The sequence below is a fragment of the Mytilus edulis genome, chromosome 1, assembly GCF_963676685.1.
Source record: "Mytilus edulis chromosome 1, xbMytEdul2.2, whole genome shotgun sequence".
Taxonomy (NCBI): domain Eukaryota; kingdom Metazoa; phylum Mollusca; class Bivalvia; order Mytilida; family Mytilidae; genus Mytilus; species Mytilus edulis.
The window spans coordinates 8,211,859-8,238,945 of record NC_092344.1 but is presented as its reverse complement, the minus strand read 5'-3'; the positions used below and the strand labels follow the sequence as shown (position 1 = coordinate 8,238,945).

At 33.9% G+C, this 27,087-nt stretch overlaps 1 protein-coding gene across 4 annotated transcripts in view; it reads right to left on the bottom strand.

Moving 5' to 3' along the window:
- Nucleotides 1-27,087, bottom strand: part of LOC139523039 (uncharacterized) — a 55,055-nt gene that overhangs the window by 26,262 nt on the left and 1,706 nt on the right. For 3 of the 4 annotated variants that reach the window (XM_071316799.1, XM_071316791.1, XM_071316808.1), the window contains exons 2-6: nucleotides 4,757-4,847; nucleotides 4,025-4,219; nucleotides 3,222-3,300; nucleotides 1,289-1,498; nucleotides 517-815 (exon numbers count right to left, since the gene is read on the bottom strand). In XM_071316799.1, the coding sequence (XP_071172900.1) occupies nucleotides 517-815; nucleotides 1,289-1,498; nucleotides 3,222-3,300; nucleotides 4,025-4,219; nucleotides 4,757-4,775 (802 nt within the window). In that variant the 5' untranslated portion in view covers nucleotides 4,776-4,847. The remainder of the gene's footprint in view (nucleotides 1-516; nucleotides 816-1,288; nucleotides 1,499-3,221; nucleotides 3,301-4,024; nucleotides 4,220-4,756; nucleotides 4,848-27,087) is intronic. The other variant, XM_071316816.1, reaches the window with a different exon arrangement.

Sequence of the window (27,087 nt, the reverse complement as noted above, 5' to 3'; positions counted from 1 at the left end):
GATCATCTGCTGACATGACTTTTTTATGTAACATCATTCCTCTCTCATTGAATTGTATATCTGGAAATCAGGACATGCATTCATACTATACACTATAAAAAAGAAGATGTGGTTTGACTGCCAATGAGATAACTATCCACTAAAGACCAAAATGACACAGACAACTATAGGTCACCGTACGGCCTTCAACAATGAGCAAAGCCCATACCGCATAGTCAGCTATAAAAGGTCCCGAAAAGACAATGTAAAACAATTTAAACGAGAAAACTAACAGCCTTATTTATGTAATAAAACAACTTTGTTTTGAATAGGTTCTCTCAGACCAAAATGGTACTATTTCAATTATTGCCTGCATTTCATTGTATAACTTATTTAAAATGTCTTTTATATATTTTCCAGAAACTAAGATCTTAAAAAGACTATTATTTTAAAGCTTATTCCCTCCTTATTTTTCACTTTCTGCTGTAAACAATTCATTATGAGAAAAGTGGAGGGCTATTATGAATATTATGATACCTTCATTTTTAAAATCTGAGTTATCCTCAGTAGAATCTGTAGAGCTATTTCTACATTTCTGCAGGCTTGGTTTGGTGTCTGATGATTTGTTTTTATGCTCTTCATTCAACTTGCTGCTATCCTGTCTGGAAGTTTTTCTATCATTAAATGAGTCATCTGAAGAATCACTTAAATCTATAGTGTGTCTAGTATGTCTGAGGGCTGTTCTAGAAGTGGATGGTTTCTGCGAGTCAAATGTATCCTCACTCAGCTCAAAATGTACAGAGTCATTTTCTTTTTTTCTACAATATAGTTCATACCTAATAAAGTGTTAAAATCTTAATTTGGTGCATTTTTTTTCTTCTTTTCCCCAATGTTTATTTTTCTAACAATTAAGAATGGTATCAAATGACAAACTTACAAATAAGATAAAACCAACATTGAAACTAGTCTATATTTTTTGCTCATTGTTGAAAGTCGCACAGTGACCTATAATTGTTAATTTCAGTGTCCTTTGGTCTGTAGTGGAGAATTGTCTTATTTGTGATCATACTGCATCTTCTTATTATCATACTAATTGAACTTTATAACATAAATAATAAAGTTTCAAATCCTTCATTTTGAAAATAATTAAAGCTGTTTATTGACTTTTGTATATAGAATTGAATGCATGTTATAAAGATGTAAACAATTAAATTTGTGTACACAAAGCATGTATGAAATGGGAAATCGTGAAAATTTGAGTATCTATATTGAAATATGTATTTTCCTTTTATGTAAAAAACATACTAACCTCTGTTTTTGATCAATTTGTGATTTGTCTGTATTTTTCTTCTCACTATTTACAGTTTTAACTTTGCCTCTCCTCCCTCTAGCTGCTGTCTTTTTATGATTGATGGACTGACCCCCTGTGGCAACCACACCCTTTCTCTGTGGAGTTTTAAGGATACTAGCACTAGAACTGACATCACTATCATCATCACTCATGTCTCTGTATTTACTCCTATAATATAAATATATTAAATTAAACTGAATTAGCTATAAACCTTTATATTTACTCCTATAATATAAATATATTAAATAAACTGAACTAGCTATAAACCTTTATATTTACTCCTATAATATAAATATATTAAAATAAACTGAACTAGCTATAAACCTTTATATTTACTCCTATAATATAAATATATTAAAATAAACTGAACTAGCTATAAACCTTTATATTTACTCCTATAATATAAATATATTAAAATAAACTGAACTAGCTATAAACCTTTATATTTACTCCTTAAATATATTAAAATAAACTGAACCAGCTATAAACCTTTATATTTACTCCTATAATATAAATATATTAAAATAAACTGAACTGGCTATAAACCTTTATATTTCCTCCTATAATATTAATTTATTAAAATAAACTGAACTAGCTATCTATAAACCTTTAACATGTTTAAAGATATTTGATTCTGTTTGAAACATCACGTCTAAGTCTTAAAGATAAAAATAATATTGTCCATTATCTTATACCAATTATCAACAAGAGTGCACACGCTGAAATGTCTCGCCTTCTTTACTAATCATTGATATAATGTTGATAGACCTAAATATAAAGCTTTATTACAACTGTCACATAAACTCAACATTAACCAAGAAACATTGATCAATAAACCATGAAAATGAGGTCAAGGTCAGATGAACCATGCCAGGCAGACATGTACAGCTAACAATTCTTCAATACAACAAATATAGTTGACTGATTGCTTATAAATTAAGAAAAACAGACCAAAACACAAACACTTAACACTTAGCAATGGACCATGAAAATGAGGTCAAGGTCAAATAAAACCTGCGTAACAGACATATAGATCATAAAATATTTCCATACACCAAATATAGTTGACCTAATGCATAAAGTATTAGAAAAATAGACCAAAACTCAAAAACTTAACTTTGACCACTGAACCATGAAAATGAGGTCAAGGTCAGATGACACCTGTCAGCTAGACATGTACACCTTACAATCATTCCATAAACCAAATATAGTAGACCTATTGCATATAGTATAAGAAAAACAGACCAAAACACAAAAACTTAACTGTAACCACTGAACCATGAAAATGAGGTCAAGGTCAGATGACACCTGCCAGTTGGACATGTTCACCTTAGAGTCCTTCCATACACTGAATATACTAGACCTATTGCTTATAGCATCTGAGATATGGACTTGACCACCAAAACTTAACCTTGTTCACTGATCCATGAAATGAGGTCTAGGTCAAGTGAAAACTGTCTGACGGGCATGAGGACCTTGCAAGGTATGCACATACAAAACATAGTTATCCAATTACTTATAATAAGAGAGAATTTAACATTACAAAAAAAAATTAACTTTTTTTTCAAGTAGTCACTGAACCATGGAAATGTGGTCAAGGACATTGGACATGTGACTGACGGAAAGTTCGTAACATGAGGCATCTATATACAAAGTATGAAGCATCCAGGTCTTCTAACTTTTAAAATATAAAGCTTTTAAGAAGTAAGCTAACGCCGCCGCCGCCGCAACCGCCGGATCACTATCCCTATGTCGAGCTTTCTGCAACAAAAGTTGCACGCTCGACAAAAACAAAGCAGTCAACAAATTATAGCCAATAGTTGGATGTATCTTTCTAATAAAGTCCTGTTGGGTTGCTTCCACATTTCAGGTAAACTTTTCCGTAACTTACTCAAGATACTTGTCTTCTTCTTTACCACACAAGGGTTTAAACAAACCATCATTTTTCTCTTCTGATACCAATATTACATCTGCAATAAAATCAAAACTGTAATATGGACCTATAATAGTTTACTTTTATAAATTGTTACTTGAATGGAGAGTTGTCTCATTGGCACTCATACCACTTCTTCCTATAATTAATGAATTCATAGATATAACCATGTCCTTGCCCTATGTGCCATACGGGATAACAAGGACATAGTAAGTTACATAAATATAAGTTCAGTAAAACATACATTGTAAGTAACATTTTGTCAATTTGTATAACAACGATAATTACTTAGACCATAAATACAATAAACATAAGATACAAGTGTACTTGTAAAACATGTTATTTCAACAAGAGCTGCTGTAAAGAGTAACATAAAATATGGATGTAGGATCATGAGTATTCATTACAGTTACATAAATATTTACCTATTTTTAGTTTTTCAATAACAAAATCAATGTTACTACAGTGTTTAAAATTTGATAAGCTTTGAGAAAAAGTTTATTAGAACATGTTCAAAGGATCAATGAGTTTACATGGATCGTATCTAAGTTTATGAGCTTAACAAACTACATCATGGTAAATACTAGGCTGTGATATCCCATTTTTACATGATTTTTTTTTTCAGTTACAGCAAAATTTCCAAACCAAATATTTGTATCTATGAAAGAATTTGGTCAAAGCTTTCATCAATTTGTTGCAAGGCTTGATGTAGTCTTGTTGATCACTATAGTAGCAACATCTTTTATTGAGACTTGAAATACCTGATTTTTCTTTCTGTTTTCTTTGAATTGGTTTTATCTGTGTTATATCAACTGTTTCAGCTTCTTCCTTTGTGTAGCCATCAAACTGTACAATTGCTTTCAGTTCAGGTGATCTGATAATTTTCAAGATAAATCCTGGGTAAAAATTTCCATCACCTTGGTAAAGGGCAGAGCATTTTTCACCTTTACTCCATACTGCAATTTAATAACTAAGTATTTCAAATGCAATTACAAAGATTGCATTCCCTAGTGTCAATGGTTCTGAGGTTCTGAAGTTATAGAAGTGGCTGCATGTTTATACTTACATCAAATTATGCAAACATTTTTATAGTGGACAGCATGGATTATATTTAATTAGTTGATTGACAATATGAAAATCATTATTTTTATACATGTTATACATTAAATTGAGTTCCTTCAATTCTATAATAACTTACATTGTATTAGGAAAGCTTTATCCAGGTCAAAATATTTAAGCAAATATAATCATGATAATGCTGTTAAAAAGCCCTTTTATTAATACATATAGCATCAACTGTTCACTGATTATTCCTTATTGTGGTCTGAACGTAATGGTAATTTAAGAATATCATTAAAAGGGTACTTTCAGAGCACAGTTAAGATGAATCAGTACACTTTTAGTTGATTTTATTAAACCTTCAACAAAAATACACAAGTACATTGTACAGCAAGTCAAAAGCTATAAAGGGATTGCTTCAATCAATGAGGTACCTTTTTCTCTCAATTCCATTGTCTTCTAGATACTATTCTGTGATGTTCTTCCCATCATCCTTGCTTTTTTCAGTTCATTTTGAGTTTCTTTCTGAATTAAAAAAATATAAAGATATAAACAAAAAGTAGGTAATAGCAAAATATTTGTATTAAGTGATTATGTATTCTCTCAATTACCATGGTAACTTATAATTTTTAGAAGTTGTTGTTGTTGATGCAGTCAAGTTCTAGTTTGTACTAAGTGTTTTTGTTTCTTCAGTAAAAACAGGGACTTTCTATACTAACGGGACTCGTCTCTATAGATTTTATTTAATTACCAAGCCCCTCCTGTTAAGTTACACCCCAACAAAACTTAGTTTCGTATCTCTGAAGTTATTTGCATATTTCAAAGTATATTTTAATTTAATATGTGTTAATATAAAGTCTTATTAACTTTCATTTACAATGGCAAACTAGAGGCTCTAAAGAGCCTGTGTCGCTCACCTTGGTCTATGTGCATATTAAACAAAGGACACAAATGGATTCATGACAAAATTGTATTTTGGTGATGGTGATGTGTTTGAAGTTCTTACTTTACTGAACGATTTTGCTTCTTACAATTATATCTATCATGAACTTTGCCCATTAGTAACAGAGAACTATATTTGGTAAAAATTTACATAAATTTACCAAATTAATGAAAATTGTTAAAAATTGACTATAAAGGGCAATAACTCCTTAAGGGGTCAATTGACCATTTAGGTCATGATGACTTATTTGTAGATCTTACTTTGCTGAACATTATTGCTGTTTACAGTTTATCTCTAACTATAATAATATTCAAGATAATAACCAAAAACAGCAAAATTTCTTCAAAATTACCAATTCAGGGGCAGCAACCCAACAACCGATTGACCGATTCATCTGAAAATTTCAGGGCAGATAGTTCTTGACCTGATAAACATTTTTATCCCCAGTCAGATTTCCTCAAAATGCTTTGGTTTTTGAGTTATAAGCCAAAAACTGCATTTTACCCCTATGTTCTATTTTTAGCGGTGGCGGCCATCTTGGTTGGTTGACCAGGTCACGCCACACATTTTTTAAACTAGATACCCCAAAGATGATTGTGGTCAAGTTTGGATTATTTTGGCCAAGTAGTTTCAGAGGAGAAGATTTTTGTAAAAGATTACTTTAATTTACGAAAAATGGTTAAAAATTGACTATAAAGGGCAATAACTCCTAAACGGGTCAACTGACCATTTTGGTCATGTTGACTTATTTGTAGATCTTACTTTGCTGAACATTATTGCTGTTTACAGTTTATCTCTATCTATAATAATATTCAAGATAATAACCAAAAACAGCAAAATTTCCTCAAAATTACCAATTCAGGGGCAGCAACCCAACAACCGATTGACCGATTCATCTGAAAATTTTAGGGCAGATAGATCTTGACCTGATAAACATTTTTATCCCCTGTCAGATTTCCTCAAAATGCTTTGGTTTTTGAGTTATAAGCCAAAAACTGCATTTTACCCCTTTGTTCTATTTTTAGCCGTGGCGGCCATCTTGGTTGGTTGACCAGGTCACGCCACACATTTTTTAAACTAGATACCCCAAAGATGATTGTGGCCAAGTTTGGATTAATTTGGCCAAGTAGTTTCAGAGGAGAAGATTTTTGTAAAAGATTACTTTAATTAACGAAAAATGGTTAAAAATTGACTATAAAGGGCAATAACTCCTAAACGGGTCAACTGACCATTTTGGTCATGTTGACTTATTTGTAGATCTTACTTTGCTGAACATTATTGCTGTTTACAGTTTATCTTTAACTATAATAATATTCAAGATAATAACCAAAAACAGCAAAATTTCTTCAAAATTACCAATTCAGGGGCAGCAACCCAACAACCGATTGACCGATTCATCTGAAAATTTCAGGGCAGATAGATCTTGACCTGATAAACATTTTTACCCCGTCAGATTTGCTCTAAATGCTTTGGTTTTTGAGTTATAAGCCAAAAACTGCATTTTACCCCTATGTTCTATTTTTAGCCGTGGTGGCCATCTTGGTTGGTTGACCGGGTCACGCCACACATTTTTTAAACTAGATACCCCAATGATGATTGTGGCCAAGTTTGGTTTGATTTGGCCCAGTAGTTTCAGAGGAGAGGATTTTTGTAAAAGTTAACGACGACGGACGACGACGGACGACGGACGCCAAGTGATGAGAAAAGCTCACTTGGCCCTTCGGGCCAGGTGAGCTAAAAATATAAGATTTTAAAAGAATGTTAAAATACTACTCTGGGATATAATGTTTTAAAGAACACACCAGTCATGCAAAAGGGGTTACATATCAACAAGATGGCAACAACTCGAAATTTACTAACAAATTGGCTCAAAGTTTAAAGATCTATATTTAATCAAAGAGCTGAAAGCTCTGAGAAAAAATGACGCCACTGCCTCTAATATTGGGATATTTTTTTATGCAAGTCTTGATTTTCACATACCGTAATAAGTTGAACATTGCAACATGTCTCGTAAGCATATAATTGATATTTTTATATGAGTGTGTGAAGTGAAGATGACAACTGACTGTTTTTTTTTAATACAAATGAATAGGTCAAGAGTCAAGACTACCAAAATGATCTACAGTATCCAATGACTACTGGCATTTTTTTTTTTAGTACAGATAAATAGGTCAAGAATACTGGAATGATATACAATATCCAATGATTACTAGCTGTTTTTTTGTACTTATAAATAAGTCAAGACTATTTATATGATCTACAATATCCAATGACTACTTGCTGTTCTTTTGTACGTACTAAATAAAGACTACCTGAATGATTTAACGTATTCTAATTAATGTGTATTTTTTTTCTTGCAATTACATTTTTCTAATTCAAGAATACAGACTACTAGTATCCTTTCAAACCAAATGATTATGAAGAGCCTGTGGTAATAAGCTCTTATACCCCACTAGTCCTATAAACATATGACTTCGCATTCTTATTCAATTTTTAACGTTTTTATACTGATATTTTCATTTTTTTTTTTTATTTTTGAATGCGAAGTGTGACACATTGATAGTAAAAAAAAATTATCAGAACGTTAAATAGAAATAGTAAATAATGCTCCTGAGGTCATAACAATTTTGTAAAACTGCTATATTTTGAGGCCAAAAAGGGGTCTTACTGAACCTACTCCTTTGTGTCAGATTGGATAATGAACTAGACCTTTAGGAATTGATCTCATAATTTAATATGGAGCCATCGTATGCGACCCCTACCCGGTAACAAAAATAAACATGTCAAGCGGCAATATTTATCACCAGAGATTACAAGTCAAAAGAGGATGGATAAGTCTCCAAAATGCTTGCCAAACTGGAACTACAACAAGAAGTAATTGTAACAGGATGCTGTTACAAAGTCTCCCAAACAAAGACAAAGCTCCCATAACTCGCAACATATGGTCTCATGTTCATTTGATTTGATGTTTTGTCCCATACAAGAATATATATGGCTTACTGGTGGGGATCTCCACCATTTACAAGTATTCAAACAGGAAGGGGTGGTGGTGACCCCAGGGACTTTACCTGCATTTCATTTTATTTGTTTTATTGTCCCCTACAAGAATATATATGGTTTAGGGGTGGGGATGTTGACCGTTTACAAGTTTTCAAACAAGAGGGGTAGGGATGACCCCCTCAGGACTTCCCTTTTATCTCATTTTATTTGTTTTATTGTCCCCTACAAGAACATATATGGTTTAGGGGTGGGGATCTGGACCATTTACAAGATAATAGTACATTCTCAAATTGAACAGGGTGGGGGTGACCCCAAGGAACTTCCATTTAATTTCATTTGATTAGTTTTATTGTCTCTTACAAGAATATATATAGTTTAGGGTAGGGGATGTTGACCGTTTACAAGTTTTCAAACAAGAGGTGGTGGGCTGACCCCCTAGAGACTTTCCTTTTATTTCATTTGTTTTATTGTCCCCTAGAAGAATATATATGGTTTAGGGGTGGGGATCTGGACCATTTACAAGATAATAGTACATTCTCAAATTGAACGGGGTGGGGGGGGGGAACTTCCATTTAATTTCATTTGATTAGTTTTATCGTCCCTTACAAGAATATATATGGTTTAGGGGTGGGGATCTGGACCGTTTACAAGATAATAGCACATTCTCAAATTGAACGGGGTGGGGGTGACCCCCAGGAACTTCCATTTAATTTCATTTGATTAGTTTTATTGTCCCCTACAAGAATATATATGGTTTAGGGGTGGGGATCTGGACCGTTTACAAGATAATAGCACATTCTAAAATTGAACGGGGTGGGGATGACCCCCAGGGACTTCCATTTAATTTCATTTGATTTGTTTTATCGTCCTATTCAAGAATATATATGGTTTAGGGGTGGGGATCTGGACCGTTTACAAGATAATAGTACATTCTCAAATTGAACGGGGTGGGGTGACCCCCAGGAACTTTTATTTAATTTCATTTGATTAGTTGTATTGTCCCATACAAGAATATATATGGTTTAGGGGTGGGGATCTGGACCGTTTACAAGTTAAAAGCATATTCTCGAATTGAAGGAGGTAGGGATACCCCCCCCCCCCCCACCCCCCAGGGACTCCCCTATATTTCATGTGATTTTTATGTCACCCGATCGACAATGTCGGGTGACATATTGCTTTTCCTCTGTTTCTTTGTTATTATGTCACCCGATCGACAATGTCGGGTGACATATTGCTTTTCCTCTGTTTCTTTACTATTATTATGTCACCCGATCGACAATGTCGGGTGACATATTGCTTTTCCTCTGTTTCTTTTTCCGTATTATTATGGCACCCTCAACGGAGTTGGGGTGACGTATTGTTATTCTACGTTTCTTTTTTTTCTTATTATGTCACCCGATCGACAATGTCGGGTGACATATTGTTATTCCTCCGTTTCTTTGTTATTATTATTCTTATTCTTCCAATGATTTTTGTCCGGCAGATTTTTTGAAGACAATGGAACCAATCTTAGTGATAGTCAACTATAATGAGGAACAAAAAATTTCGGGTTGCAGTAGGTCATAGAACCATTACAAATGGCTGCCATTACCATGGAAACGGAACAAATGTGAAAAATTCCACTTTTTGGTTTTGGTGAATTATTTGGAGATGCTTTAACTTAGAATCATTATATTTTGATACAATGTAGGTGCCCACTATATACTTGTTTTGGATGATTTTTGGTATTCATTGGAATTACTATGTTGCCATGGATACTACACCAAAAATTTCCAAAATATCAAAATGCTCCAAATTTAATGAAACTTCACAGTAACGATGAGCAACATTGGTAGATATGTAAGTTGGCGTTGGAATTTCGAAAATGTCTTGTGTTACCATGGAAACAAGGCAAAACAGGTCAAAATGGTCCAAAAAACACCTAAAAGTGGCATTTACTTTCTTAATATGGTAGGTCAAATCCATTGAAACTCTGATGGTATGTTCCCTCCCATGTACCAATGTAGTATCTGCCATTAGAAATTTGGAACGGTCTGTGTTACCATAGAAACCAGCCAAAATGTCAAAAATTTCAAAAAATTTTCAAAATGCTCCAAAATTTATGAAACTTAATATATTTGTTCACTGTCAAGTCTGCATGAGACTTTTGAAGTTGGAATTTCCAAAATGGCCACCGTTGCCATGGAAACTGCAGAAATGTCAAATATTTTCAAAATGCTCCAAACTTAATGAAACTTAATATTATTGATAACTGGCAGGTATAGATGAGACTTTTGACTTAGGGATTTTCAAAATGGCTGCCGTTACCATGGAAACAGCAGAAATGTGAAACTTTTGACAATGCTCTTATTGTACTGAAAATTTACAGAAAGATATATTGCAATTCATAGATCTGCATTCACTGTTAAGTTGTTTTGAAATGGCTACCGTTTAGTGACAATAGGGGGAAGGGTGACATCCGCTATTGCTTGCAATGGCAATTCTAGTTTTTATTATTCTTCCACACATTTTGTCCATCGTGTTTCTAAGAATTGAGTGATCCAATAATGTTGGAACTATAACATAATGAGGACCCCTATGTGAAGTTGTGCATCTGACTCTGGAATTTTTTTAAATGGCCGCCGTTTCCATGGAAACTGCAAAAAAGTGAAAAAATTTCAAAATTCTAAATCTTTCATTATAAGACCTAGCTGGATGAAACTTTATGGAAATGTTCCTTGGTATGCCTAGATGTCAAGACAATATTTAGAAATTCCAAAATGGCCGCCATTGTCATGGAAACAGGTCAAATGTTTAACATTGAGCCTATGGACAAATACATAAAAGCTGCATTTTCTTTAAGAATATTGCATAGAGATCAATGAAACTGTATTGATATATAACATGACATATGGCAATGAGATGCCTGCTTTTAGAATTTTGGAATTATCTACTGTAACCATGGAAACAGTAGAAATATCAAAAATTTCAAAAAATTCAAAATGCTGTAAACTGGATGAAACTTTACAGAAATGATAACTGGCATGGGCAGAATTGCATTTTGGAGTTGGAAATTTCAAAATGGCCACCGTTACCATGGAAATGACTAAAATGTCAAAAATTTCAAAATGCTCCAAACTTAATAAAACTTTACAAAAATCATAATTTCCATGTGTAGATACGCTCTTTGACTTTGGAAATTTCAAAATGGCTGCCTTTATCCTGGCAATGGGGGACGAGGGTGCCATCCGTTATTGCTAGCAATTACAAATCTAGTTATTATTATTTTTCTTCCACCTAATTTTGTCCGCTCGCTTTCTCAGAGCCAAAGGAACCAATCTGAATGATGGTGCACTAAAAAAATGGCTGCCATCACCATGGAAACGGAAAAATGGTGAAAAAATATAATTTTGAAGTTAGGTGAATTGTTTGAGAATGCTTAACCTTAAAATCTTTAGATTTTAATACAATGTAGGTGCCCACTATATACTGCTTTGGGATGATTTTGGCAATCATTGGAACTGCTATGTTGCCATGGATACTACACCAGAAATTTCAAAAATATGAAAATGCTCCAATTTTTTTAAAATTCTAGCATAACGATGAGCAACTTTGGTAGATGTGGAATTTGGCGTTGGAATTTCCAAAATGTCTGCCGTTTCCATGGAAACAATGCAAAAAGGTCAAAATGCTTCAAAAACTTCAGGGTTTGGTGAATAACTTTGGTATGCTTGAACTTAAAATCATCAAATTTTTATACAATATAGTTGTCCACTATATACAGGTTTTGAATGATTATGACAATCATTGGAACTACTCTGTTACCATGGATACAGGATCAAATATTTCATCAAAAATTTCAAAATGCTCCAAAATTGATGAAACTTAATATGATTGTTGACTGCCAAGTCTGGATGAGACTTTTGACTTTGGAATTTCCAAAATGGCCACCGTTGCCATGGAAACTGCAAAAAAGTCAAAAATTCTTAAAATGCTTTGAACTTAATGAAACTTGATATTATTGTTAACTGCCAAGTACAGATGAAACTTTTGACTTTGAAATTTTCAAAATGGCTGCCGTTGCCATGGAAACGGCAGAAATGTGATTTTTTAAAATGCTGTGAATGTACTGAAAATTTACAGAAAGATGTATTGCCATGCATATATGTGCATTCACTGTTAAACGATTCTGAAATGGCTGCAACTTAGTGGCAATTGGGGGAAGGGTGACATCCGCTATTGCTTGCAATGGCAATTCTAGTTATGTCACCCGATCGACAATGTCGGGTGACATATTGCTATTCCTCTGTTTCTTTTTCACTATTATTATTATTATTATGTCACCCGATCGACAATGTCGGGTGACATATTGCTTTTCCTCTGTTTCTTTTTCCCTATTATTATTATTTTTCTTCCACCTAATTTTGTCCGCTCGCTTTCTCAGAGCCAAAGGAACCAATCTGAATGATGGTGCACTATAACAGGGAACCCTGACTTTCCTGTTGCTTTTTAATATTGGCACTAAAAAAATGGCTGCCATCACCATGGAAACGGAAAAATGGTGAAAAAATATAATTTTGGAGTTAGGTGAATTGTTTGAGAATGCTTAACCTTAAAATCTTTAGATTTTAATACAATGTAGGTGCCCACTATATACTGCTTTGGGATGATTTTGGCAATCATTGGAACTGCTATGTTGCCATGGATACTACACCAAAAATTTCAAAAAAATGAAAATGCTCCAAATTTTTTGAAGTTCTAGCATAACGATGAGCAACTTTGGTAGATGTGGAATTTGGCTTTGGAATTTCCAAAATGTCTGCCGTTTCCATGGAAACAATGCAAAAAGGTCAAAATGCTCCAAAAACTTCAGGGTTTGGTGAATAACTTTGGTATGCTTGAACTTAAAATCATCAAATTTTTACACAATATAGTTGTCCACTATATACAGGTTTTCAATGATTATGACAATCATTGGAACTACTCTGTTACCATGGATACAGGATCAAATATTTCAAAAATTTCAAAATGCTCCTAAATTGATGAAACTTAATATGATTGTTGACTGCCAAGTCTGGATGAGACTTTTGACTTTGGAATTTCCAAAATGGCCACCGTTGCCATGGAAACTGCAAAAAAGTCAAAAATTCTCAAAATGCTTTGAACTTAATGAAACTTGATATTATTGGTAACTGGCAAGTAAAGATGAGACTTTTGACTTTGAAATTTTCAAAATGGCCGCGGTTGCCATGGAAACGGCAGAATTGTGAAATTTTTTAAAATGCTCTCAATGTACTGAAAATTTACAGAAAGATGTATTGCCATGCATATATGTGCATTCACTGTTAAACAATTTTGAAATGGCTGCCACTTAGTGGCAGTGGGGGGAAGGGTGACATCCGCTATTGCTTGCAATGGCAATTCTAGTTATTATGTCACCCGATCGACAATGTCGGGTGACATATTGCTTTTCCTCTGTTTCTTTTTCTCTATTATTATTATGGCACCCTCAACGGAGTTGGGGTGACATATTGTTATTCTACGTTTCTTTTTTTTCTTATTATTATTTTTCTTCTTGCAACAAATTTTGTCCAGGTGATTTCTCGAAATCCAATGGACCAATGTTGATGGAACTCTTCTATAGTAAGGACCCCCATGTGCAGAGTTGCAGTAAGCATGGAATGGTTCAAGATGGCTACCGTTTCCATGGAAACAGAACAAATGTGAAAAAATCCTGTTTTTTGTTTTGGTGAACTGTTTGGATATGCTTTAACTCAGAAACATTATATTTTAATACAATGTAGGTGCCCACTATATACAGGTGTTGGATGATTTTGACACTCATTGGAACTACTATGTTGCCATGGAAACTACACCAAAAATTTCAAAAATATCAAAATGCTCAAAACTTAATGAAACTTCACAGTAACGATGAGCAACATTGGAAGATGTGGAATTTGGCGTTGGAATTTTCAAAATATCTGTTGTTACCTTGGAAACAATGCAAAAAGGTCAAAACTTTGAATTTTCACAGAACATTCCAGAACATCAATGTTAAATTTATTCTAGAGACATTAAATGGTATATGATTATGGAGGGCAAAAATTGCAGCGGGGGTTTGACTTTGGAATATTAAAAATGGCCGCCGTTACCATGGAAACAGCAAAAATATGAAAAACTTCAAAATGCTTTAAATTTAATGAAACTTATAACAAATGTTGCCTAGCTGATGAAGACTTGACTTTTGAGTTTGGAATTTTCAAAATGGCCGCCGTTACCATGGAAACAGCAAAAATATCCAAAATTTCAAAATGCTTCAAACTTAATGAAACTTTGCAAAAATGTTACTAGACATCTGTAGATGCACTATTTGAATTTGGAATTTTCAAACTGGCTGCCGCTCACCTGGCAATGGGGGAAGGGTGCCATCCGTTATTGCTAGCAATTACAAATCTAGTTATTATTATTATTTTTCTTCCACCTAATTTTGTCCGCTCGCTTTCTCAGAGCCAAAGGAACCAATCTGAATGATGCTGCACTATAACAAGGAACCCTGACTTTCCTGTTGCTTTTTAATATTGGCACTAAAAAAATGGCTGCCATCACCATGGAAACGGAAAAATGGTGAAAAAATATAATTTTGGAGTTAGGTGAATTGTTTGAGAATGCTTAACCTTAAAATCTTTAGATTTTAATACAATGTAGGTGCCCACTATATACTGCTTTGGGATGATTTTGGCAATCATTGGAACTGCTATGTTGCCATGGATACTACACCAAAAATTTCAAAAAAATGAAAATGCTCCAAATATTTTGAAATTCTAGCATAACGATTAGCAACTTTGGTAGATGTGGAATTTAGCTTTGGAATTTCCAAAATATCTGCCGTTTCCATGGAAACAATGCAAAAAGGTCAAAATGCTCCAAAAACTTCAGGGTTTGGTGAATAACTTTGGTATGCTTGAACTTAAAATCATCAAATTTTTACACAATATAGTTATCCACTATATACAGGTTTTGATTCATTTTGACAATCATTGGAACTACTCTGTTACCATGGATACAGGATCAAATATCTCAAAAATTTCAAAATGCTCCAAAATTGATGAAACTTAATATGATAGTTTACTGGCAAGTCTGGATGAGACTTTTGACTTTGGAATTTCCATAATGACCACCGTTGCCATGGAAACTGCAAAAAAGTCAAAATTTCTCAAAATGCTTTGAACTTAATGACACTTGGTATTATTGTTAACTGGCAAGTACAGATGAGACTTTTGACTTTTAAATTTTCAAAATGGCTGCCGTTGCCATGGAAACGACAGAAATGTGAAATTTTTTAAATGCTGTGAATGTACTGAAAATTTACAGAAAGATGTATTGCCATGCATATATATGCATTCACTGTTAAACCATTTTGAAATGGCTGCCGCTTAGTGGCAATAGGGGAAGGGTGACATCCGCTATTGCTTGCAATGGCAATTCTAGTTATTATTATTATTCTTCCACCTAATTTTGTCCGGCAGTTTTCTCAGAGCCAAAGGAACCAATCTGAATGATGGTGCACTATAACAAGGAACCCTGACTTTCCAGTTGCAGTGCAACTTTGGAACTAAAAAATGGCTGCCATCACCATGGAAACCGAAAAATAATGGAAAATTCCAGTTTTTGGTTTTGATGAATTATTTGGAAATGCTTTAACTTAGAATCATTATATTTTGATACAATGTAGGTGCCGGGCATATTCTGGTTTTGGATGATTTTGGCAATCATTGGAACTGCTATGTTGCCATGGATACTACATCAAAAATTTCAAAAATATGGAAATGCTCCAAATTTGATAAAACTTCACAGTAATGATGAGCAACATTGGTAGAGGTGGAATTTGGTGTTGCAATTTCGAAAATGTCTGCCGTTACCATGGAAACAATGCAAAAAGGTCAAAATGGTCCAAAAACCTTTAAGTGGCATTTACTTTCTTAAAATGGTAGGTCAAATTGATTGAAACTTTGATGGTATGGTCCCTCCCATGTACCAATGTGGTATATGCCATTCATTTTTGGGAACGGTCTCTGTTGCCATAGGAACCATCCCAAATGTCAAAAATTTCAAAAATTTCAAAATGCTCCAAAATTGATGAAACTTAATATGATTGTACACTGACAAGTCTGAATGAGACTTTTGCAGTTGGAATTTCCAAAATGGCTACCGTTGCCATGGAAACTGCAGAAATGTCAAATATTTTCAAAATGCTCCAAACTTAATGAAACTTAATATTATTGTTAACTGGCATGGATAGATGAGACTTTTGACTTTGGAATTTTCAAAATGGCTGCCGTTGCCATGGAAACAGCAAAAATGTGAAATTTTCTAAAATGCTCTCGATGTACTGAAAATTTACAGAAAGATGTACTGCAATGCATATATATATATGTGCATTCACTGTTAAACAATTTTGAAATGGCTGCCGCTTAGTGGCCATTGGGGGTAGGGTGACATCCGCTATTGCTTGCAATGGCAATTCTAGTTATTATTATTCTTCCAATGATTTTGTCCGGCAGTTTTCTTGGAGACAATGGAACCAATCTTAATGATAGTTGACTATAATGAGGAACACAAAATTCCGGGTTGCAGTAGGTCATAAGACCATTAAAAATGGCTGCCGTTACCATGGAAACGGAACAAATGTAAAAAATTAAATTTTTGGGTTTTGGTGAATAATTTGGAGATGCTTAAACTCAGAATCATCATATTTTGATACGATGTAGGTGCCCACTATATACTTCTTTTGGATGATTTTTGGCATTCATTGGAACTACTATGTTGCCATGGATACTACACCAAAAATTTCAAAAATATCAAAATGCTCCAAATTTTTTGAAACTTTAGCATAACGATGAGCAACTTTGGTAGATGTGGAATTTGGCGTTGGAATTTCGAAAATGTCTTGTGTTACCATGGAAACAAGGCAAAAATGGTCAAAATGCTTTAAAAATCTTAAAAAGTGGCATTTACTTCCTTAAAATGGTAGGTCAAATCCATTGAAACTCTTATGGTATGTTCCCTCCCATGTACCAATGTGGAATCTGCCATTAGAAATTTGGAATGGTCTGTGTTACCATAGAAACCAGCCAAAATGTCAAAAATTTCAAAAATTTCAAAATGCTCAAAAAGTAATGAAACTTAATATGATTGTTGACTGTCAAGTCTGCATGAGACTTTTGAAGTTGGAATTTCCAAAATGGCCACCGTTGCCATGGAAACTGCAGAAATGTTAAATATTTTCAAAATGCTCCAAACTTAATGAAACTTAACATTATTGTCAACTGACATGTATAGATGAGACTTTTGACTTTGGAATTTTCAAAATGGCTGCCGTTGCCATGGAAACAGCAGAAATGTGAAACTTTTGACATTGCTCTTATTGTACTGAAAATTTACAGAAAGATATATCCCAATTCATAGATCTGCATTCACTGTTAAGTTGTTTTGAGATGGCTGCCGCTTAGTGGCAATGAGGGGAAGGGTGACATCCGCTATTGCTTGCAATGGCAATTCTAGTTATTATTATTCTTCCAACTATTTTGTCCGCCACTTTTCTCGGAGCCAATGGAACCAATCTTAATGATAGTTAAGTATAATAGGGAACACAAAATTGCGGGTTGCAGTAGGGTCTAAGACCATAAAAAATGGCTGCCGTTTCCATGGAAACGGAACAATTGTAAAAAATTCCACTTTTTTGTTTTGGTGAATTATTTGGACATGCTTAAACTCAGAATCATTATATTTTGATACAATGTAGGTGCCCGCTATATACTTGCCTCTTCTTCTTCCGCCACTTTAAAAATGAACTTGTCCGCTATTGCTTGCAATGGCAATTCTAGTTTTTATTGTCCTTTAATCATTTCTGAAGACTGCATGTATCTATCACTTACAGTTTTCAAGTTATATTCATTTGAAAATTTTAGAAAAGAAAATCTAACATTTTATGAAACCCTAAGTAAATCTGACAAGTAGTTTTGGAGAAATGCTGTGGACAAGTTCATTTTTAAAGTGGCGGAAGAAGAAGAGGAAGAAGAGGAAAAAGAAGAATAATAAAAATAACTAGAATTGCCATTGCAAGCAATAGCGGATGTCACCCTTCCCCTATTGCCACTAACCGGCAGCCATTTCAAAATGGTTTAACAGTAAATACACATATATTAATGGCAATACATCTTTCTGTAAATTTTCAGTACTTTCAGAGCATTTTTAAAAAAATCACATTTCTGCTGTTTCCATGGCAACGGCAGCCATTTTGAAAATTTCAAAGTCAAAAGTCTCCATGGCAACATAGTAGTTCCAATGATTGCCAAAAATCATCCAAAACAAGTATATAGCGGGCACCTACATTGTATCAAAATATAATGATTCTGAGTTTAAGCATGTCCAAATAATTCACCAAAACAAAAAAGTGGAATTTTTTACAATTGTTCCGTTTCCATGGAAACGGCAGCCATTTTTTATGGTCTTAGACCCTACTGCAACCCGCAATTTTGTGTTCCCTATTATACTTAACTATCATTAAGATTGGTTCCATTGGCTCCGAGAAAAGTGGCGGACAAAATAGTTGGAAGAATAATAATAACTAGAATTGCCATTGCAAGCAATAGCGGATGTCACCCTTCCCCATTTGCCACTAAGCGGCAGCCATTTGAAAACAATTTAACAGTGAATGCAGATCTATGAATTGCGATATATCTTTCTATAAATTTTCAGTACATTTAGACCATTGTAAAAAGTTTCATATTTCTGCTGTTTCCATGGCAACGGCAGCCATTTTGAAAATTCCAAAGTAAAAAATCTCATCTATACATGCCAGCTAACAATAATATTAAGTTTCATTAAGTTTGGAGCATTTCGAAAATATTTGACATTTTTGCAGTTTCCATGGCAACGGTGGCCATTTTGGAAATTCCAACTTCAAAAGTCTCATGCAGTCTTGACAGTCAACAATCATATGAAGTTTCATTAATTTTGGAGCATTTTGCAATTTTTGAAATATTTGATCCTGTATCCATGGTAACATAGTAGTTCCAATGATTGTCAAAATCATTCAAAACCTGGATATAGTGGACAACTATATTCCATTAAAATTTGAGGATTTTAAGTTCAAGCATACCAAAGTTATTCACCAAACCCGGAAGTTTTTGGAGCATTTTGACCTTTTTGCATTGTTTCCATGGAAACGGCAGACATTTTGGAAATTCCAACGCCAAATTCCACATCTACCAAAGTTGCTCATCGTTATGCTAAAGTTTCAAAAAATTTGGAGCATTTTCATATTTTTGAAATTTTTGGTGTAGTTTCCATGGCAACATAGTAGTTCCAATGATTACCAAAATCATCCAAAACCAGTATATGGGTGGCACCTCCATTGTATCAAAATATAATGATTCTGAGTTTAAGCATCTCCATATTATTCACAAAAACCAAAAAGTGGAATTTTTCACAATTGTTCCGTTTCCATGGAAACGACAGCCATTTTTTATGGTCTTAGACCCTACTGCAACCCGCAATTTTGTGTTCCCTATTATACTTAACTATCATTAAGATTGGTTCCATTGTCTCCGAGAAAAGTGGCGGACAAAATAGTTGGAAGAATAATAATAATAACTAGATTTGCGATTGCAAGCAATAGCGGATGGCACCCTTCCCCTATTGCCAGGTGAGCGGCAGCCATTTTGAAAGTTCCGATATCAAAGACCGCATTTACAGATGTCTATTCACATTGTCGTAAAGTTTCATCAATTTTGGAGCATTTTGAAATTTTTGAAATTTCCATGGTAACGGCGGCCATTTTGGAAATTCCAAACTCAAAAGTCAAGTCTACATTAGCTAAGCAACATTTGTTATAAGTTTCAATAAATTTGAAGCATTTTGAAGTTTTTCGTATTTTTGCTGTTTCCATGGTAACGGCGGCCATTTTGAAAATTCCAAAGTCAACCTGCTGCTGCAATTTGTTCTCACCATAATTACATACCATCATTTAACATAAAATGTCTCTAGAATAAATTTAACATTGATGTTCTGGAATGTTCTATGTTAAACATTTCTCCTGTTTCCATGGCAATGGCAGCCATTTCGGAATTTCTAAGTATTGTTGGTACCTCGGGGCCCCACCACCAACATTTGCACAAAGTTTCATAAGGTTGGCTCTTATAACGAAAGAGTTAGAATTTTGATTTTCTTTTACATTTTTTCAGTTTCCATGGTAACCGCGGCCATCTTGCACATTCCAAAGTCAGGTGCACAACTTCACATGGTGGACAACATTATAGCATAGTTCCATCAAGATTGGTATATCCAATTCCGAGAACTGTCTTGGACAAAAAGTGTGGAAGAATAAAAATAATAACTAGAATTGCCATTGCAAGCAATAGCGGATGTCACCCTGGTCCACCAATTGCCACTAAACAGCAGCCATGGTAACGGCAGCCATTTTGGAAATTTTAAAGTTGAATGCCGCATCTAGATTTACAAGTCGTAACGTTTCATACATTATTGAAGAATTTTCAAAATTTTGTTATTTTTGAACAGTTTCCATGGCAACATTTGAAAATTCCAAAGTCATACTGCTGCTTCATATTGTGCTCCCCATAATATTATACCATCATATAACATTTAATGGCCGTAGAATTAATTTAACACTAATGTTCTGGAATGTTCCATGAAAGTTTTCATATTTTTGCTGTTACCATGGCAATGGCACCCATCTTGGAAATGCCAACCCCCGATTGCACATCTGCACATGGGGGTTAACATTATGGTAAAATTCCATCAGCATTGGTCCATGCAATTCCGAGAAATAGTCTGGACAAAAAAGTGTGGAATAATAATTATAACTAGAATTGCCATTGCAAGCAATAGCGGATGTCACCCTTCCCCCTATTGTCACTAAACGGTAGCCATTTCAAAACAACTTAACAGTGAATGCAGATCTATGAATTGCAATATATCTTTCTGTAAATTTTCAGTACAATAAGAGCATTGTCAAAAGTTTCACATTTCTGCTGTTTCCATGGTAACGGCAGCCATTTTGAAAATCCCTAAGTCAAAAGTCTCATCTATACCTGCCAGTTATCAATAATATTAAGTTTCATTAAGTTTGGAGCATTTTGAAAATATTTGACATTTCTGCAGTTTCCATGGCAACGGTGGCCATTTTGGAAATTCCAACTTCAAAAGTCTCATGCAGACTTGACAGTGAACAAATATATTAAGTTTCATAAATTTTGGAGCATTTTGAAAATTTTTTGAAATTTTTGACATTTTGGCTGGTTTCTATGGTAACACAGACCGTTCCAAATTTCTAATGGCAGATACTACATTGGTACATGGGAGGGAACATACCATCAGAGTTTCAATGGATTTGACCTACCATATTAAGAAAGTAAATGCCACTTTTAGGTGTTTTTTGGACCATTTTGACCTGTTTTGCCTTGTTTCCATGGTAACACAAGACATTTTCGAAATTCCAACGCCAACTTACATATCTACCAATGTTGCTCATCGTTACTGTGAAGTTTCATTAAATTTGGAGCATTTTGATATTTTGGAAATTTTTGGTGTAGTATCCATGGCAACATAGTAATTCCAATGAATACCAAAAATCATCCAAAACAAGTATATAGTGGGCACCTACATTGTATCAAAATATAATGATTCTAAGTTAAAGCATCTCCAAATAATTCACCAAAACCAAAAAGTGGAATTTTTCACATTTGTTCCGTTTCCATGGTAATGGCAGCCATTTGTAATGGTTCTATGACCTACTGCAACCCGAAATTTTTTGTTCCTCATTATAGTTGACTATCACTAAGATTGGTTCCATTGTCTTCAAAAAATCTGCCGGACAAAAATCATTGGAAGAATAAGAATAATAATAACAAAGAAACGGAGGAATAACAATATGTCACCCGACATTGTCGATCGGGTGACATAAATAAAAAAAAGAATCGAGCAATAACAATATGTCACCCGACCTCCGTCAGGGTGACATAAAAATAATAAGAAAAAAAAGAAACGAACAATAACAATATGTCACCCCAACTCCGTTGAGGGTGCCATAACAAAGAAACAGAGGAAAAGCAATATGTCACCCGACATTGTCGATCGGGTGACATAATAACAAAGAAACAGAGGAAAAGCAATATGTCACCCGACATTGTCGATCGGGTGACATAATAAGAACTGAGCAAAAACAATAAGTCTCCAAACTTTGTTTGGGAGACTTAACAAGATCTCCAGACAAGGATGAACAAAACGTTCAAGCCAAAGTTAGAATCAAATCGTGATAAAATTAGGTTAATATTTCTGACCAACCCCTTCCTTATCTACCTTTTCTTGGGTAAATACTGTAAAATTTCTGGACAACGTATAACCCATTCCTTATTTTTACTGTTTTTGCTTAAAATACTGTTAAAATATATATTAAACAAATCTAACATGGGTGCCGATTTGACTATATCAAGTGCCGATTTAACCAGGTGCCAATTTGACCAGATGCAGATTTGACTATACCGGGTGCCGAATTGACCAGGTGCCGATTTAACCAAGTGCCGATTTGACTAGAATTCCGTAAGACAGTGATCGCGCCAATCAGGGCGAACGATCCCACCCCGCCAATAAAACCGTTGTATTAAAGTCAGCATCGATATCGACAATTTATGCACATGTCATACAGATACAGTCTGTTACAGACACTGTTGTAACTTTGTAAACAAAGATTGAGTCGGATGTCCGGTACTTCGATCTGTCTTATAACCAATAGAAAGTGGACCAATACAGACACATTATATTTTCTTATAAAAAAGGCAGTGGTTTGTAAAAAGAAAAGACTATCAAAGGTTTCCCGATTAATTTTTATATAAAATGTCATTAATTTACCATAATGTTTTAACAATGTTTTAGTTTTACTTCACATAATCAATAAAGTTATAAAAATAGATTTATGAGTATCTTAACAACATTGTTGTTACACTTCGATCTTTTTGGTAATAAGAAGGACGGGAGGTATGTAAACTGGTTCCTGGTTGATTACTACACAAAAATCATAATAAAAGCAAATTCCAGTTTAAATGTAAAATAGTAAATACGAAACAAAGAGCGGTAGACGGAGAAATGTAATGGAAAGTAAATACGAACCAAGTGCGGTAGGCAGAGAAATATAATGGAAGTTCAGTTCACCAGTATAGAAACATGCCGCTGAAAGCGTCATTTTTCAAAAAAACTATCTTTTCAAAAACAGCATTTTGCAATGACAAAATGTATTAAATTTCATAAAAATGTTATTTCATTAAACTTGAACATATACATCATTGTACATTGTAGTTATGAAGAACACTTCCTAAATATGAAATGATTTGCTATAAAGTCACATGACATCAGTAACGGCACAGTTCAGTCTGAACATTTGTATAGACATCTTTATAAGTGACCAGTCCCGTTAGTATAGAAAGTCCCTGGTGAAAACTGTTGTTGACGGGTACTTTTTAGTTTGTAGTAATTGTATTACATATATATCATATCTAAAAACAAGAGGCTCTCAAGAGCCTGAATCGCTCACCTTAATTCTTTTGGTTAAATCTCTCATCAATGATTATTTTGGCTTTTCAATTTATTTAAATGTTTTTTGGATCGTCCTATTTTCTTCAAAAGCCAAAAAAAATAATCATTTTCTCCTATGTTCTATTTTAGCCATAGGAGCTATGTTTCTTGACATACAAGGAAATAAAATATAAAATTTATACTAGATACTCTGAAACTCATTTAGCCTAAGTTTGGCTGAAATTGATACAGCAGTTTTAAAGGAGAAGATTTTTTAAAGTAAGTCAACATGATGAACAAATTGTGAAAAAAGTCTTTAAAGGGCAATAACTCCTTAAGGGGTCAATTGACAATTTTGGTCAAATTGACTTAATTGAAGACCTTACTTTGCTGAACATTATTGCTGTTTACAGTTTATTTCTATTTATAATTATATTCAAGATAATAAACAAAAACAGCAAAATTTCCTTAAAATTATCAATTCAGGGGCAGCAACCCAACAACAGGTTGTCTGATTCATCTGAAAATTTCAGGGCAGATAGATCTTGACCTGATAAACAATATTACCCATGTCAGGTTTACTCTAAATGCTTTGGTTTTTGAGTTATAAGCCAAAAACTGCATTTGACCCCTATGTTCTATTTTTAGCAATGGCGACCATGTTTGTTGATAGATCATAACTTCGGATACAATTTACAAACTAGATACCCTAAGGAACATTCAGTTAAAGTTTGGAAGTATTTAACCCAGTAGTTTCAGAGGAGAAGATTTTTGTAAAAGATTACTAATATTTACGAAAAATGGTTAAAAATTGACTATAAAGGGCTATAACTCCTAAAGGGGTCAACTGACCATTTCCGTCATGTTGACTTATTTGTAAATCTTACTTTGCTGAACATTATTTCTGTTTACAGTTTATCTCTATCTATAATAATATTCAAGATAATAACCAAAAACAGCAAAATTTCTTTAAAATTACCAATTCAGGGGCAGTAACCCAACAACAGGTTGTCTGATTCATCTGAAAATTTCAGGACAGATAGATCTTGACCTGATAAACAATATTATCCATTTCAGATTTGCTCTAAATGCTTTGGTTTTTGAGTTATAAGCCAAAAACTGCATTTGACCCCTATGTTCTATTTTTAGCAATGGCGACCATGTTTGTTGATAGATCACAACTTCTGATACAATTTACAAACTAGATACCCTAAGAAACATTCAGTTAAAGTTTGGAAGTATTTGGCCCAGTAGTTTCAGAGGAGAAGATTTTTGTAAAAGATTACTAAGATTTACGAAAAATGGTTAAAAATTGACTATAAAGGGCAATAACTCCTAAAGGGGTCAACTGACCATTTCTGTCATGTTGACTTATTTGTAAATCTTACTTTGCTGAACATTATTCCTGTTTACAGTTTATCTCTATCTATAACAATATTCAAGATAATAACCAAAAACAGCAAAATTTCCTTAAAATTACCAATTCATGGGCAGCAACCCAACAACAGGTTGTCTGATTCATCTGAAAATTTCAGGGCAGATAGATCTTGACCTGATAAACAATATTACCCCCGTCAGATTTGCTCTAAATGCTTTGGTTTTTGAGTTATAAGCCAAAAACTGCATTTGACCCCTATGTTCTATTTTTAGCAATGGCGACCATGTTTGTTGATAGATCATAACTTCGGATACAATTTACAAACTAGATACCCTAAGGAACATTCAATTAAAGTTTGGAAGTATTTGGCCCAGTAGTTTCAGAGGAGAAGATTTACGAAAAATGGTTAAAAATTGACTATAAAGGGCAATAACTCCTAAAGGGTTCAACTGACCATTTCCGTCATGTTGACTTATTTGTAAATCTTACTTTGCTGAACATTATTCCTGTTTACAGTTTATCTCTATCTATAATAATATTCAAGATAATAACCAAAAACAGCAAAATTTCCTTAAAATTACCAATTCAGGGGCAGCAACCCAACAACAGGTTGTCTGATTCATCTGAAAATTTCAGGGCAGATAGATCTTGACCTGATAAACAATATTACCCTTGTCAGATTTGCTCTAAATGCTTTGGTTTTTGAGTTATAAGCCAAAAACTGCATTTGACCCCTATGTTCTATTTTTAGCAATGGCGACCATGTTTGTTGATAGATCAAAACTTCGGATACAATTTATAAATAAGATACCCTAAGGAACATTCAGTTAAAGTTTGAAATTATTTGGCCCAGTAGTTTCAGAGGAGAAGATTCTTGAAATAGTTTACGACGACAGACGACGACGGACGCCAAGTGATGGCATAAGCTCACTTGTCCCTTCGGGACAGGTGAGCTAAAAAAGCTTTAATGTCCTTCTATCATAATAATGTTCCAAAGTTTTTAAAAGTTTGTGTTGTGATACAATCATTAGCAATGTAAATGTACTTGTTTTTACACACGATTCCAAGTTCTATTTAAGGTTCACCATAACCTTTGGCTAATATGGCCGTATTTACACTACAAATATTACTCTTGAGTACAGACAAACATGTGCACCTGTTAAGTTTTAAGCCAAGGCAGAACCTAGATAATTAAAAATTGTAATGCATTTTATGTTTCAGAAAATTCAAAAGTTTTCTGGATTTTGCTATTCATTACTGCAGAAGGTGTCAAAATGAACTAAGTTGGGAAGAGGTTTGAGAGGTTCCCTTAAATACAATGTGTATCATGTATATATATAATATATGTATTGAGAAGTATTGATTAAAACAGGTTGGGGACAACCCACAAAATGGGGAACTGTTCCCCAAATGAGTAACAACCCCGCATTTGAGTAATCATTTAGTAGTGCTAAAAAACAAAATTTTCATAAGACTTTTTTCTTAAAATGGCATATTTATGAAAAATGCAGAGCATTTTCCAAAAGATGATTATCCCTATCTTGATTTACTGAGAACATACAATTTGACTATTTTCATGGCTACTGACTTTTTTAAAACCCATATTAATGAAAATAAACTTCTTTGGAAGAAGTTGTTCCATTTTCTAAAAATTTGTGCCATTTTACCTGAAAAGACCCATTTTAGAAAATTTAGTTTTTAGCACTATGAAATGATTACTTAAATGAGGGATTGTTACTTATTTGGGGGATAGTTCCCTATTTGATGGGCTATCCTCAACCTGTTAAATGGACAACAGATATCTACAAATATAGAAATGTTGATACATTGTATGTGATTTTAACTCTGTAACTGAGTAAACCACATAAAATGAAACT